Genomic DNA, 16,422 nt, shown 5'->3' with positions numbered 1-16,422 from the left:
CTGGATGCGGCTATGTGACTTTGCAGATCCCTTTAAGGCACAGTTCACAAATTCTCCCTTTGATGGGTCAGCTTTGTTTGGCCCTCAAGTGAAGGAAACTTTGATCAGGTGTGAGCAGGACGGCAAGACTCTTTCTGCCAGGAGTCCGTTTTTCCACCCCTTCTAGACCTTACCCCAAAGGACAGAAAGGTGGCAAAATGTGGTTCCGCAAATCCCAAGGAGTCACGCCGGATTCACGTGGTCAGTTTACCCCTAGAGGCAGAGGGGGTAACAACAACAGACGCCGCCTAGAGGCAGAGGGGGTCCAAAAAACCAGGGAAACAGAGAGCCTCTCTCTGACAAGCCCTTTCAGCATCCCTGAGATGTTGCCCGGCTGTCCCTCCTTGGAGGCAGTCGGGGGAAGATTATCACTGTACCCAGAAGCCTGGCATTCCCTCACTCAAGACAGATGGGTACAGTCGATCATATCCAAGGGTTACATAATTCCTTTCGAGGAAAGTCCTTTCCCCTCAAATTCCCTTCCAGATGTACCACCCGGTCTAAGGGAAATTGCAGAGTTAGAAGTCTCAAAACTACTGCAAATAAGAGCCATTCAGCCAGTTACAACAGACCATTCAGAGCCCGGAATCTACTCAAGGTTCTTTTTGGTCCCCAAAAAGACGGGAGACTGGAGACCAATATTGATCTCAGCAGACTCAACAAGTCTGTGAGGAAGACAAGATTCCGAATGGTCACACTTCAGCCAATTCTGCCCTTCTTACAGAAGGACAACTGGATGTGCTCAATAGATCTTCAGGATGCGTACTATCACATCAAAATTCACAGACGCTCCAGGAGATTTCTCCGCTTTCGGCTGGGGTCCAGTCATTTCCAGTTCAGAGCCCTGCCCTTTGGTCTCACTACAGCCCCCAGAGTGTTCACCAAATGCATGGCAGTGGTCACGGCTCACCTGAGACGTCAAGGATTCCAGGTGTTTCCGTATCTCGACGACTGGCTCCTGTCAGCCACCACCAGGCATCAGCTTATTCAAGCCAGGGATTACACAATAAATCTTTGTTCTCATTTGGGCATCTCGATCAACTTCGAAAAGTCATCCTTATCGCCCTGCCAGTTCTAAAAACATGCTTCTGGAGCATTTCTCCCCGGGCCTCCGCTGAAAACAGGATCTGTGGAACCTAGTCGGACTTTCCCGGTCAACAAATGTAAAATAAAAATAAAATAAATAAATTACTTTCATAGGCGCAAACTTAAACACTGTTCGGATGTCAGCTACCCTTACAGATCAAAGAGTTTCAGACATTCAAAGTCATGTCAGGATCATTCTAGCCAACAAGAAAGTACAGGCCAGAATGGTTCTAAAGGTATTAGGCCTCATGGCTGCGGCCATTACTCTTCTTCCCCTGGCTCGCTTCTACATGCGCCTTCTTCAGTGGATGCTGTTCACACAGTGGTCGTACCAACAACTTCCAATGCGCCACCAGATTCTGGTGACACAGATTTGCAAAGATCATCTTGCCTGGTGGATCACATCTCCCCAGGTTCACCAAGGCAGACACTTGCTACACCCATCCCCGGTTGCCACTGTCACCACGGATGCCTCCCTGATCGGGTGGGGGTCATTATCAGGGCAGGATGGTTCATGGGACGTGGCAGCCGCTCAATACCACCTGCACATAAATGTCCTGGAGATGAGAGCAGTGCTTTTAACGCTGCAAGCCCTCAACGACTTTCTTCCCGTAGGGACAATTGCAGTCCACACAGACAACATGTCTGTAGTTTGGTATATCAACAAACAGGGCGGAACCAAGTCCTACCCCTTGTGTTGAGAAGCGCCAGACTATGGCAATGGGCAATCTCCTCTCATCGGTTTCTGGTAGCAACGCATATCCCTGGGAAAACCAACATTGTAGCGGACAGATTGAGCAGAGCTATTCTCATGCCTCACGAGTGGTCTCTCAAGCAATCTATAGCAGAAGAGATTTTTCTGGAATGGGGTCGCCCATGTTGCGATCTTTTGCTACTCCCCAAAACAGCAAATGCCCAGACTTCTTTCTCTCTTCCTCTTCCAGGCCATCCCCAGAGACGCTCTGACCCAGGATTGGCCCCAGGGACTTCTTTATGCCTTCCCTCCATTTCCTCTGATCCCTCAAGTTATCCAGAAAGCAACCGCTTTGAGAGCCAAATTGATTCTCATTGCTCCTTACTGGCCTCGACAAGTTTGGTTCCGTTCCTCCATCGCCACCTTTTGGTGCAGCCGTGGCATCTGGACCCAGTGCCAGATCTTCTGATTCACCAATCCGTCAGCTGCACCGGTCTATCCCTTCTCTCAACCTCACAGCATGGTTGCTCCACTTCCTTCCTTAGCCAGGCTTCCTTTGATCTCTAACCCAGTTAGAGACATCATAGTAGCTTCTTTAAAATCCTCTACCAGGAGGATTTATGCAAGCAAATGGAAACGCTTCTCTTATTGGGCTAAGGCCAAGAGTATTGATCCTTTCACTGCCCCTGTTCAGGCAGTCCTGGACTTCTTAGCAGAGATTTTTCATGCAGGCTCCTCTTCTTCCACAGTCAGAGTTCAATTGGCTGCTATCTCGAACTTTCATGTCGGGATCGCAGATCACAATATTATGTCCCATAGGCTCTGCAGGGCCTTCTTGAAAGGAATTTTCCTGCTAAAGCCTCCAATCAGGAATCCTCCTCCTCAGTGGGATCTAAATTTAGTGCTGACATCCTTGATTCTTCCCCTTCGAGCCAGCTGTTTCTTGTTCCCTGAAATTTCTTTCTTGGAAAACTTTATTCCTAGTGGCTATTACATCGCCAGGAGGGTGTCTGAACTTCATGCTCTATCGGTTCGACCCCCTATTTGGTTTTTCACAAAGACAGAGTATCATTGAGAACTAATCCGACCTTTTGCCTAAGGTCGCCTCAAAGACCAATTTGAATCAATCCATTGATCTCCTGTATTTTTCCTAACTATTCAGACAGAGCCGAACAAAAATTACATTATCTTGATGTCCACCGTCAACTCAGATATTATTTGGACAGAACAAAAAAATTTAGGAAATCTGATCAACTTTTTGTGTCCTATGGATAATAAGAAGGGCCTTCCTGTTTCTAAAGTGACCTTGTCTAGATGGCTTTCTTCGGTCATCTCTGAAATTTATCTGCTCAGGGGAAAACAGCTGTGCTCAAAACCTAAAGCACATTCAACTAGGAGCTTAGCTACTTCTACAGCCTTTCAAGCTAGACTTCCTTTAGACACTATTTGTGCAGCGCCACTTGGGCCACTCCTCATACTTTTGTTTCCCACTACAAATTGGACTTGGCCTCCAGGGACAGAGCCAGTTTTGGCTCTACAGTCCTCAAGAGTCTGTTCCATTGAGCCACCCAGGATAGAGGTGCTAGGGACGGTCCCATCAAGCAGAATGAAGGCGAGATTGACAACTTAACATTAAGAAGTTATGTACCTACCATAACGCTCCATGTTAGTTGTCTTCTCGCCTTCTTTCTTGCGACCCTCCCTCCTTCCCCCAGGCCTGGACAGACCTTTCTATAAGAAATTATTATGCTGAAGACCATTCAGACCTGGTCCTTCTTCCATCCTGTAAGTTTTCTTTCTTCCTTTTGGAAGTGTTTTTATGCTTGGTGCTATTGCCCTTTGTCATCAAACGAGATCTGGGTACTTACCGCCTTGCATCATGGGATATGGGGCTGCCTTGAGCTGGTAAAAGTGACTCTCGAGCTTAGCAAGTGCCGAGTCGGAGCCGAGGATCGGCTCCGAACCCAGACTTCCATCAAGCAAGAAAGAAAGCGAGAGAAGACAACTAACATGGAACGTTATGGTAGGTACATAACTTCTTATTTTCTGCTCATTCTAGTTCACCCAGATCAAAGGAAGTTCTTTCCACTTTCATTTTCAACTTTCTGCTTTACTTCCCCACGAGTGTGTACAAAATACATTGCTCCTGTCATCATCACCTTTTGTGGACTTCACAGGATACATATTTACCTATAGCTGACTTGCCTTTTTCTCCAAGCCTCTTCAGAAGAATAACTCCTGGCAGACCTCAGTCTCATCATAGACTTGTTTCACCATAAACTTCCAGTTCCTTCCCAAGATCTGATATTTCTAGACTACAAGCTTAATACGATCTCTCTCAAGACAAAGTGCTAATCCCAATTGTTTGCATTCAGTATATCCTTCCCGTAGACTTGACCTAAGCAAAACAGATTTTGAAAGTGCTGGGTTTCAAAGTTTCCACAATAAAATTATATCCTTTACCAGATTCCACATGATGAAGATTCAGTGGTACCTAAAGTCTATTTGGGCACAACTCTGCCACCTCTGAACTTCAGTTCCCCTCTTCACCTTAGTCAAGAAGGAATTTCTTTGGTGACTCAACCAGATAATCACATCCAGGTTCCCTGTCATTGCCAGTAACAGTGTTTTAACAGAAGCACTAACTTCCTGGAAGAAAGCAGTGGAGGCTGTAATACCTAAAGTGGGTAAAGGCCCATCAGAGCCAACTTCATTCAGGCCTATTTCAATCCCGATAGACATGGATCAGTATGTGGTATTTTGTAGGGGAGGCAAACATTTGACAATATTAACAGAACATTTATGATCCAGAGGGATGCTAAATGTAAGAAAATACCACTGTTGTTGGTGGGTCTTGATGCAAAGAAAGCATTTGACAGAGTAAGCTGGGAGTTTATGAGCAGGGCAATGGTATTGTCTTTCCCCTTTATTTGGACTATATTTAGAACCATTGGCAAAGAAAATAAGAAGCTCTGAAATTCAAGGATATAATTGCTATAGCAGTCAGGAAAACTTCTGGAAAGTGGCACAGTAAGTGGTGCAAAGAAACGATATCAGGTAGCAAAGCAGACAGAAAGATAAAGTAGATAGTCAGACACCCTTCATAAGCTTCATAAGGGATGCCAGCAACAACCTGTTCACCAGTCCATAGGACATCATAGGCAGATGGAAGATGTATTTCCAGCAGCCTCTGAATGACGAAAACCCCATAAAAGCTGAACTGCCCCATAAATGGCCTACGATGAGAGAAGGAGCCCACCCTAGAAGAAGTAAGAACAGCACTAAGGAAAATGAAGTCAGAGAAAGCAGCAGGCTCAGATGAGGTCACAGCAGATAAGATAAAGATGCTGGGTGAGATAGGGGAAAAATGGCTCCTGAGGGTACTAATAGCAGTGTGGAGAGAGAAGCATATTTCAGATGACTGGCGAATAAGCATACTTGTGCCAGTGTACAAGAACAAAGGGCAAATCCACAACTGTGAGCAGTAAAGAGGCATCAAACTTTTATCGCATTGCATGAAAGTTATGGAGAGTGATTGGTAAACTGATGCACAGAGCAGTTGAATGGGAGATGAGCAGTTTGGATTCAGATCAGGATGCAGCACAATTGCCCGATGTTTGCAGCAAGACAGGTACTTGAGAAGAAGCTAGAGATGAGAGAGTCAAACTGGGCATTCCTAGACTTGGAGAAAGCATATGACAAGGTCTCAAGAAAGTTGATCTAGGCAGTACTGCGGTGGTTTGAAGTTTTAGAAACATTGGTAGAATTAGTGCAGGCTATATACAAGGACCCAATGGCTCAAGTATGAACAGGGTTCAGCCTCACAGAGGGGTTCCCATTGGGACTGGGTGTACACCAAGGTTCAGCTCTGAACCCACTGCTGTTCAAACTGGTGATGGGCTACATTAGCAAACAGGTCGGAGGGGACAGATCAACAAAGTTGCTGTATGCAGACAATGTGGCGTTACAGGCAGACTCTGAGCTAGAACTTCATCATAGGATAGGAGAATGGAATGCAAAACTGAAGGCACATGGGATGAATCTAAGCACAGATAAGATGGTGGTAATGGCAGCAAACTGGGGAAATCAGAAGAAGCTGAGAATACAGATAGGATGGAAGATAGTGGAATAGGTAAACAGCTTCAAGTGTCTGGGAGGGGTGGTTGAGGAGAAGGGAAGTCCGAATGAAGAGGTTAAGGCTAGAATGAATCAGAGGGGCTGCAGCCAACTGAATAGAGTGTCAAGTGTAGTCTATGACAGAAGAATGCTAAAGAAGCTGAAAAGTAAGGTGTACAAAACAGTGGTGCGACCAGTACTCCTGTATGGTACAGAAACCTGGGCAGTAAAGGCAGAACAGTTGAAGAAGCTAGAACTGATGAAAATGAAGTGCCTGAGAAGGGTGGTAAGATGCACACTGTGGGACAGAAGAAGAAATGAGGACATATGAGCAGAAGCCAAAGTTGCTCCAATTGCAGAAAAGATCAGAGAGAATAGATTGCTGTGGTTTGGACACGTGCAGGAAATCAGAAGACAATCCGGTGAGGAAGATTTGGGACAGACATGAAGGTAAGGGGAAGCGAAGACATCCAGCAAAGAGGTGGATAGATTGTGTGAAAAGATCTGCGACAGTCAGGCATGAGTGTTGAAGAAGGCAGGAGTGCGGCATTGAATCAAGAGAGATGGTGACAGATGTAGAAAAAATGGGACTACTGATGATGATGAGTTATCAGGAAAAGCTGGTTGTGTTTGCAGAAATGATTTTATACCTGATAAAACCAGAAAAGGACATTTCAGTGTTGAACATTTTGAAGCACATTTTCATGTCTTTTCTGGATACAAAATTAATGAAGCTAAAACAAAGGCAACAGCTATACATTACGTACCCACATATGAATTGGTTCATCAGTATCCATATTTATGGGGACATACTAAAATGAAGTACTTAGAGCAGTATGGGTTAAAAAGGATTCTGGTGTGACAGCTAAGGGCATGCGTGAAGAGACTAAACAGAATATAATACAAAGACTGAGAAATTGGAAGCTCTGTTCTATGGATATGGATAGCAAGATACAAGCAGTTAAAATGATTTTAGTCCCTTTAGTTTTATACACAGGCATATTGTTATCAACCAGAGCAGAAGTTGTGGATAGCAATTAATAAAGAGCTAAAGGATTTTATCTGGGAGGGGAAGACAGAAAGAGTCAAGTAGGATAAGTTGATGTTTCCAGTTGAATAAGGTGGTTTGGGATTACCAGACTTGAACGGTTATTTCAGAGCTACATAGCCACAAGCAGAAACTTGTAATTCAAAGTGGAAAGGGATGATGATGAAATGGGGGGGAGGCTCAAGAAACAAGGAGAGACTTGGATTTTGGATGCATACCTTTTAAGGAGAATAACAATAATCATACAGAATATGATATTCATAAAGTAGCAGAAAGTATTCTAAGAACTAAGCCAACAAAGGAGTGGAGAAAGGTGATTCTGCCAATAGGGATGACTGCAGTTAGGGATATAGACAATAGGCAAGAGGGGGCTGGAATTTATTGGAGAAAACTGGTAAAAGAACGAAGGGAGCAAGAATGGGAAGACGCCACAAATTTATTTGGACTGCAGGATAGAGATTGCCTTCCCTGTCAATGTTTGATATCAGAGTATAGGCAAAGACAAAGAATTAGGGGATCCTAAGTGAAAGACCAGTACTGGTAGACTTTTTAGTAGAGGCTAGAACAGAAGCTGCTGTTAAAAAAAAGGAATAATTAGTAGATCATACAAACTATTGCGTGATAATTATAAGAATCAATCAGAGGAGGTTAGAAAGGATTGGAAAAAGAGATTGGATAAGCACATCACAAAGAAACAATGGAGGATATGTGCGTCTCCCAAATATGCAACAAAGTCTAGAAGATTTAGGATCTTTATTTGGAAGTGTTTACATAGGTTTATACCCCAAATAGCCTCCACAGAATTTTTCCTCAGGTAGACTGCAAGTGGAGGTGTGATGTGGAAGAAATAGGTAATTGGGAACATAGTTTCTGGGAGTGTAATGAGTTGGCAGACTTCAAAGATTCCCTGCAGACTAATCTGTCAGAGATGCTGGGTGAGCAAATTGGTGTAACTTAGGAAGATATTTTTGAGCTATGATACAGAATTGGAATTGCCTAGACATAGTAAGGCCTTGCTGAGTCTAATTATGGTGGCTGCCAAAAAAGCAATCCTAGAAAATGAAAATCAGTTTCTAAACCAACTCGAAGTAGTGAATATATTAACAGAGATAACCCAGTTGGAATTGGGATCTTTAGAAAAGGGTAGGAGCAAATTACATAGGAAAAATGGGAATTGTGGGAACAATGCATGCAGAGGAGGAATGAAGTTTAAAAGAAGGCAGGATCCAAATGAGGTATGTAATTTAATGTTTGACAATAACTGGATAGATTATAATTGTGCATAATATTTGCAACAACAATTATGTCAGTATGGTTTGTGACATATAACGTTTGCAACTAAAATTAATGTCAGTATGTTTTTTTTTTTCATTTATAGCAAAACATGCAAACAGAGTGTGGTAAGTAGTTTACATTCCCTTAGAGAGTAAAACTGTGGCAGACTATTGGAGCAGATCCAAGACAGAACATCACAAATGGATGTTGAACAGAGTAGCCTTACTGTAGATTGCCCATCAGTGGGTATCCCACAGATACATTTCTTTGCGATAATTTTAATAAAGATTTTTCTTTAAAAAAAAAAAGTTCAGGGTGTTTGATTTGAGCTCGTCATTCCTTATGTCACCTTTAGACTGCAGTTCTCGGAGTACTTCAAACAACACACTGTAATATGGTGCAAAGCGAAACAAAGTCCTTCCATCTGTGCAGGTTATGTGTGCCTGGGATGTAGTCATTCAGCACAATCTTTCTTTGCAGACAGTTTACATTCCCTCAGGGAGGAACACTGTGGCAAGTAGTTTACATTCCCTCAGAGAGTAAAACTGTGGCAGACTATTGGAGCAGATCCAAGACAGAACATCACAAATGGATGTTGAACAGAGTAGCCTTACTGTAGATTGCCCATCAGTGGGTATCCCACAAATACATTTATTTGCCTCCACCTTTAACATGCAGATTGACTGTTCTCCTGCAGGGTACCATGCCCTGAGGCTTGGAAATGAAAAGGCAATTCCTGTCTGCCTTCCATCCTTTTCTACCCATTTTCTTAGTCTTGCTCAAAATCAAGAAGGATAAACCAAACATCTTGCTGGTGACCCCCTTTTTATCCAGACAGCACCATTTCTCCCTTCTCTTCAATCCGATGCAGGGCAATCACAAGTTACCTCACAGGATGGACTTGCTTACACAATACAAGAAGTTTCTCATTCATCCAAACCTACAAATCTAAATCTAACAATATGCAGATCAGATTTTGATTCTGTTTAGGCACATTTTCTCTGAGGGTGTGTTGCAGGTACTGCAGGCAGCTGGAAAACATGCCAAAAGAAAATCTTGCATTACCAAATTGAAGTTTTCTATCTGGTGCCAAAAGAAAAAAGCAGGACTCTTCAAATGGGTATTCCTCTAATTCTAGTGTGAACTGCTTAACTCATATCTGACATATTCTTTCATAAAAAGCACAATTGCCAACAATCTCTGCCTTGGCTCTGTTTGCATGTTTTGAGGTCAGACAGTTCTTAAAAGGCATTTTTCATATCAGCCCACAAAGAGGATCTTTTCTTGCTCATCAGGACTTGAATTATATGCTAGAAAAACTAACACTCCCTCATTCTGAGCCTACTTTCTTTCTTAAATTCTGTACTTGTTTGGAGGACAGTCTTGCTGGTAGCTCTTAGCTCAGTTGAAAAAGCATCTCAGAACTACAGCTCCTGAGAGCATGTCCTGTTCTCATGTTTCATAAGGATAGGGTAACCCTTAGAATAAACACTTTCTTTTATGCCTAAGTTAGTTAATGAGCTGTCTTTAAATCAGTCCATCAACCTTTCCACATCCCCTCCTTAGAATAAGAGTGAAAGAATTTTGCACTCTCTAGATGTTGACAGACCGCTGAAATTTTCCTTTGACATCACTAAACCTGTGAAGGAAGTCTGATTAACTTTTTATTTTCTTTCAGGACAGGCAGCTTGTCATAATGGTTACGGTCTAAACCTCATAGATAACCTTACAGAAAAAGGTTTGGTTTCTCTGTCTCCAAACAATATCAGGTTGGATCTCCTTGGCTATTTCCTTTTGCTACAGAGTTCATAGAAAAGATCTCACTTGTCACACAAAAGTCCATTCTATGAGAGTTGTTGCTTCTTCTGGAGCCCTGTTTAAGGGTCTGGACACTAGATCCAATTTAGAAGCAGCCACTTGGACATCCATTCACACCTTTACACAACTTGATGTTATCTCTAGGTCTGTAGAAAGTTTTACTGAGTCTGTCCTTGAAGGAATTGTGGATACCAGCTTGTACTCAGTCCTCCTCCCTCATTGTTTATAAAGTCTCTGGGAATCTTCCCTTACTGTTAAAACTGTAGTAGTGTTTAAGGAAGAACTTGCTGGAACAGTAATTGTCTAAATGACCATTGTTACGGTATTAGCACCGAACCTCTTGATTCTCCCTTTCTTTTTTTTTTTTTTATTCCGTCTGCCATTCCAGTTGTCCTACACATATATATATATATATATATATATATATATATATATATATATCTACTTTATATTGTCAAAAAAACACTTGCGCGATACGTGAAATTCAAAACATCTAGACTAAACGTCTATGCCAAAACAGCATGTTATCGAACACACGGAACATCGCATTTTCACTCTGGGAAATGAACCACTTGTCCACCAACACAGAAAAAACAAAGCAAAGCAAATCAAATCGACCCATGTGGGGGACTTCGCCCCCCAACTAAATATACCAACTCCAAGATCGCACTAAAGCTGAAAAAGGTTTGAGTTCACTATGGTGGCTCAGTGCTTCATTTCCCTGAGTGAAATTGCAATGTTCCATAGGTTCGATAAAATGCCGTTTCTGCAAAGTGGTCTCGACATTTTGAATTTCGCACAAGTGTTTTTTTGACAATATAAAGTAGATCTATATATATATATATATATATATATATATATATATATATATATATATATATATATACACACACACACACACACACACACACACACACACACACACACACATATATATATATATATATATATATGTTTGCATGTATATTTGTATATACTTTTGTCTGTGTATTTTTACCTCCTCTTTTGCTTCTCTTAACCTTTTAGCAAGAAAGTCCTAAGTGCAAGTCCTAAGTGTTTTACACCCTTATATCCCTTATGTACAACTTGGCTATCATACAGTGCAAGAGGAAGGTACCTAGGCCTTGTTATGCTGGCCAGATGTACATTATCCTTAGCCAGGTTACTCCCATTCTTAATACCGCAGTAGTAGTCAGTCTGACATCTGCTGTTAAGTTCTTGCACAACTGTGCTTAATAACTAAAGTTAAGACAACTCATAAACTCAAGTTTAAAAAAAATGTAATTTATGAAAGATGCAAGCACTATGCATTTTAATGCATCACTTTTTTTACATTGAGAATTGACAGCAAACTGCTGGCTTGTAATCCATTAACCGTCAAGAAATAAAGTTGGTATTTTCAGTCATGTAAATTGATATGTCAGTGTTTTAAATGCTTTTACCCTATTGCGTTATAAAAACATTTATCTCAGAAATCATAACTGTTCATATGGCATAGCACCAAAAGTGTGTAAACAGTGGTGCAGTTGTTAATGTTGAACTCTTTCAGCCCTCTGCATGAAATGTACAAGGTAAATCATGCTTTCCAGCTTTTGTTTTTCTCGGTTTTGACTAAATGCTCAAAATGACTCCTCTAATAGTCTCCGCTGACAATGCATATGCTTTGTGAGCATTTTCATAAACAACATGTAAATAAAAGAAAAAAACTTGTTTAGATCTCAAAACATGACCAACTACTAATCGCTGCTACAAAGTGGTCATACCATATGATGTACATAGGTTGGAACTAGGCTATCAGCCTTAGGGCCTATACAAGCCTAGCCATAACAATTCCCTGGCTATTTCTTCCCATGATATTTACTTCCCTGGTCCCCTGTCTAGCAGGGCAACTGACGTGATCCCTGGGGTGAATTTCCTATCTCCTATCCAGTCGTCAAGGTTCCTTTTGAAGAGGGCCAAAGAGGTGCTCAGCTTGACATGAATGGGCAGTCTATTCCAGAGTATGGGTAGTCTCTGGGTCAGGAACCTATTCCTCCAGCATGCTTTGTTCATTGTGATGACCAGGTTTAAATCCCTGGAACGTGTGGCTCTAAGGGATTGGGATTTCTTTAAGTGTAGCATGTCCAGCAGCACTGGGTTTGACATGGCCTTGTATGTTAAGCAGAGATCGTCTCTGAGTAGGCGATATGCAACAGAGTATAGCTGGAGTTTTTTTAGACGGTCAGCATAGGGCATCTGCTTTAGGCCTGTGATTCTTTTAGTGAGGTATTTCTGTGGCCTTTCCAGTTGTTGCAGATGTCTTGTGAGGTATATACCAAATGGGCGTTGTACTCTATAATGGGTCTAATGAGGGATGAGTACAGTGGGACATCCTCTGGCAGAATGACATTAACTGGACTCGTTTAATTTTGTATTGAAGGAAGATTTGAAGACAGTAGCGTTTTTATCTTGGGAGTACATGTTTATTCTGTTAGGCACTCACCTTTACCTAACCTTGCTCCACCACTTGCTTTCTTTCTTTAAGCTTTCAGCCTTACTGGTGGAACTGAGAATATGCTTTTTAGGGCTGCCTATTGAAATGTCAGCACTCCAAATGCTGAGTGCTGGCATGCTGGAAAAGAGATCTAAACTTCTGGAGAAGAGCAAAGCTCAAACATTGCTTTTCTCCATTAAACTTCTTTTGTGCAGAAGGGCTAACCCCCCAATCTGGGGGGGGGAGCCCCCTAAACTTATGTATGCTAACTCCGTGATCATCATACCTCTGAGAAAAGAGGATATCCTGAGAAATGGCCATTTTGGACTTAGTGTATGCAAGTCTGTTTTTCGGTCAGTCAGACTCCATGTTTCTGGAGTCACTGTAGTGGGTCCCGACATTTCAAATGGTTACTGATTTTTGACTTTTGGTTTAAAAAAATTCAAAGGATGTCTTTTGCCCTCCTTGTATATTGGTTACTCTACACACTGTTCTTATGTTGCACAACCTTATTAAAAAGCAATGAAGCTGCTGCTAATGTAGTCTAAAACAAATGGCATGAGATACAGGTTGTGGTTTGGTAGACTTCTAGCCTCAAACCCATTAATGAAAACTGTCTCAGGAAAATTAGAAACAGTGGTAAAATGTTATGCTGTCTTTTGAATACTTACTATCTGTCCTGTTTTTCAGACATATGAAGATCAGCACAGCAGTGAGGAAGAAGAGGAAGAGGAGGAGGAAGAGGAGAGTGAGGATGGAGAGGAAGAAGATGATATAACAAGTGCAGAGTCCGAAAGCAGTGAAGAGGAGGAAGGTGAACCAGAAGACCAGCAAAATGTTAACAGACAGCAACAGTTGGAGTGGGACGACTCTACCCTTAGCTACTGACACAGGGTATCTCACTGTACCTTTTTTGGCTCTTGAAGACTCCACTGTTCCACTCCATTGTTCCTGATGATTCATGGTGTAAAAAAATCATTTGATGGTTAAGCTTTTGTTATATATATTTTTTTTTTGGCCAGATGCTGATTTATAGTGGTCCAGCATTTTCAGCAACCATATTGAATTGTTTGTGCTATGTCAGCTACTTTTGTAATGCACAGTACCACTAGAATGCAGCTAGGCCTCAGTCACTGGATTTTTTACACTATGTAAGGAACCACCTTGCACTTTTTTTTCATCACATCATCTCAGCTGAAAGACACTTGGAAAGCAGGTTTGGTAGATGTTGCACATAATTTTCTGAACTTATTATTTGCCCGGTTAAGCAACTCTGCTTTCGGTCTTTCTCCTGAAAAAAAATGGAAAAAAAAATTCCATTGCACATAAAGATAAAATCGCTTGGTCCATTAATTTTCATGTAATGCATGTTTAAGTGGCAGAAACAAGGTCAAAACTGTAGCGGAATAAAAGGACTTTTTAATATTTTGTAAATACTTGGAAATCCATGTATAATTATGTCATTGTGATGGTGAAAAGAATTGAAATGTTTAAAAAAAATACTGGGTCAGAGTACAAGTGCTGATTACAAAAGAAGCAATGTAATTTTGTGTGACATTGGGACAGTGTACAAATTATTTGACTAACATAAGGCAAGAACAGCTATGTTAGCTGGTTTTATTTTGCTTCATTTCTAATGGAGCAGACAAGTCCATGGCAGCAGCTTGAGTGATCCAGGTTTATCTATTCTTCGTGGCAGGAGGAGTCATCTCTGCAGCTGATTAATCTCGATTTATGCATCCCTTCAAATAGAGCAGTGTAGTCTATGATTGATGATGCATAACCTGTTTTTCTGTCTCCAACAAGTTCCATTGGTTTGGTTGTCATAATTGAAATATAGTCCACTGTTTGCATAAAATGTGCTGACTTGCTTATAATCAGATGGCATTACCAAGGGGAGCACACACGTGCAAGACAGTGAGAGTGATTTTTGTACTTGACTGAAAAAAAATACCAGGCTTTGGCATTTTGTTCAGCCTGTTATGTTAGGTGATAAATGTAATATACGCAGGGTCCAAAGTTTCCATCGCAAGTAAACAATGAGTCATTTTTTTAGCTTTTGTTCAAAAAGCCAGATGCAGTCATTATAGAGACACTATCATGAGGAGCTGATTTTAATAATGAGTGATTATACTCATGATTTGGCATGATTCCTCAAACTTTCGGGGATTTTGTTAATAGAAAAAATTTTGTACATTAACCTGTACTGTAGTTGTTCAAAGTCAATTGTTTACCTTAAGTAAACGTGCCCCCTTCCTGGTAATTGTGTGGTACAGGTCGTTCAGAGGAGAAATTTAAATCATGTTCTCATTTTGTTGCAGGAAAACTTCCTGCCTCTGTCTGTTTTGAAGAATGTTCTAACTGACATGGAACCGCATTCTTAACAGGTGTGTGCTGCAAAGGTACATGGAACTGCATTCTTGGCAGGTGTGTGCTGGAAAGGTGCACAGAACTGCATTCTTAGCAGGTGTGTGCTGGAAAGGTACATGGAACTGCATCCTTTGCAGGTGTGTGCTGCAAAGGTACATGGAACTGCATTCTTAGCAGGTGTGTGCTGGAAAGGTACACAGAACTGCATTCTTAGCAAGTGTGTGCTTGAAAGGTACATGGAACTGCATCCTTTGCAGGTGTGTGCTGGAAAGGTACTTGATACGCTTCCATCTCCTGTAGTGACAGCTGTCAGGTTTACGAGGTGACAAAGCTTTGCAGGAGACACATAGTTGCCTACTTTAGATCAGTTTGCCCCTAGTGATACACTATTACTAAAACTATTTTATCCTTGAACTTGCATTTGAAAGGGGAAAAAATACAAAAGCTCATTTTAACATCTTGTGAAATACTGACATGCAGTTTGTCAGTAAATAGCTGCCTGAAATCAAGACTTAATCCTGGTTAATGAATGTTGAGTTTTAGATTTATGTAAATACGACTTTTGTTTTAGGCACATTTTAATGTTAAATGAATTCAAGCGGAGGTACTTAGAGTTTGGGAAAAACATTTACACGAGACTTCTGTAGAAGGACAGCAGATCTCTGCCTAACTTCTGGACAGCAGTTGTAGAACAGATATTTTGTTCCATATAATACTGTTTGGCCACCTTCCAGGCATTTGAGCCTAGTTTTGAATGAGTGGTTTCATCAGGCAAGCGGTGTGGTGGTTTTTGGGAGTGCCTTTTCGCCTTTCACAAATATTAAATTTAGCTGTTAAAATGCATTTGCTCAGTTAACCATTTCTAAGGGTGACTAAAAGTGTTCATTTTTAAAATGTGGGGGGAGATGGTTTTAATTACTTTTTATGTAACAGAAATTAGTTTTAACAAATGCAAATTTAACTTATGTCTGACATAGTTGTCTTGTGTTCATGTCAGTGTGTAAAAAAAAAAAAGAAAATGTCTTTCCATATACCGGCACTGTAGGTATTGTATCTAGGCTAAATCTCTAATGCTGAAAGGTTGTAAACTTTTTGATCTGTATGTAGCCAATGTGGGTATAACTTTCCAGATCTGTATATGGTGATAGGTCAGTTTGAACAGTCTCTAAGCTACAATAAATTTCCAGTTCTAAATACTATTTATTGACTCATGTTTTGAAGAATTTACTAACCTAGCATTTATAGTTTGCTAAAGATTTGAAATGGAAATGGATAACAGACACTCTTGGACTGAGAAATGTCACTGCTCATACTGCAGAGGGCAGGCATGTAAGACACCTTCTGTAGATCATGCTGTTTGGCTAATTGTCCTGCTGTCCCAGCATATGGTGGTGGATATTGCAGCCCAGGTTTTGAAATGGTAAGTGTGGTAATGCAGCCATTGGAGTTTCATGGTACAACATTCTTTACAGAAAACAAACATTTGAAATGCATGTGTACAGT

At 41.2% G+C, this 16,422-nt stretch overlaps 1 protein-coding gene across 1 annotated transcript in view; it reads left to right on the top strand.

Moving 5' to 3' along the window:
• The window catches only part of CLSTN1 (calsyntenin 1), a gene marked incomplete in the record, with an annotated part of 1,072,885 nt that extends 1,056,767 nt beyond the window's left edge, over positions 1 to 16,118 (top strand). The window contains 1 exon segment of the mRNA XM_044063129.1: positions 13,240 to 16,118. Coding sequence (XP_043919064.1) covers positions 13,240 to 13,437 — 198 coding nt within the window.
• Between the last annotated feature and the right edge of the window lie 304 nt (positions 16,119 to 16,422).

The sequence above is a fragment of the Protopterus annectens genome, chromosome 2.part1 (genome assembly GCF_019279795.1).
Source record: "Protopterus annectens isolate FY-2018-M chromosome 2.part1, PAN1.0, whole genome shotgun sequence".
NCBI lineage: Eukaryota > Metazoa > Chordata > Ceratodontiformes > Protopteridae > Protopterus > Protopterus annectens.
The sequence above is the reverse complement of the archived record's forward strand: the minus strand, read 5'-3'. Positions and strand labels throughout refer to the sequence as shown.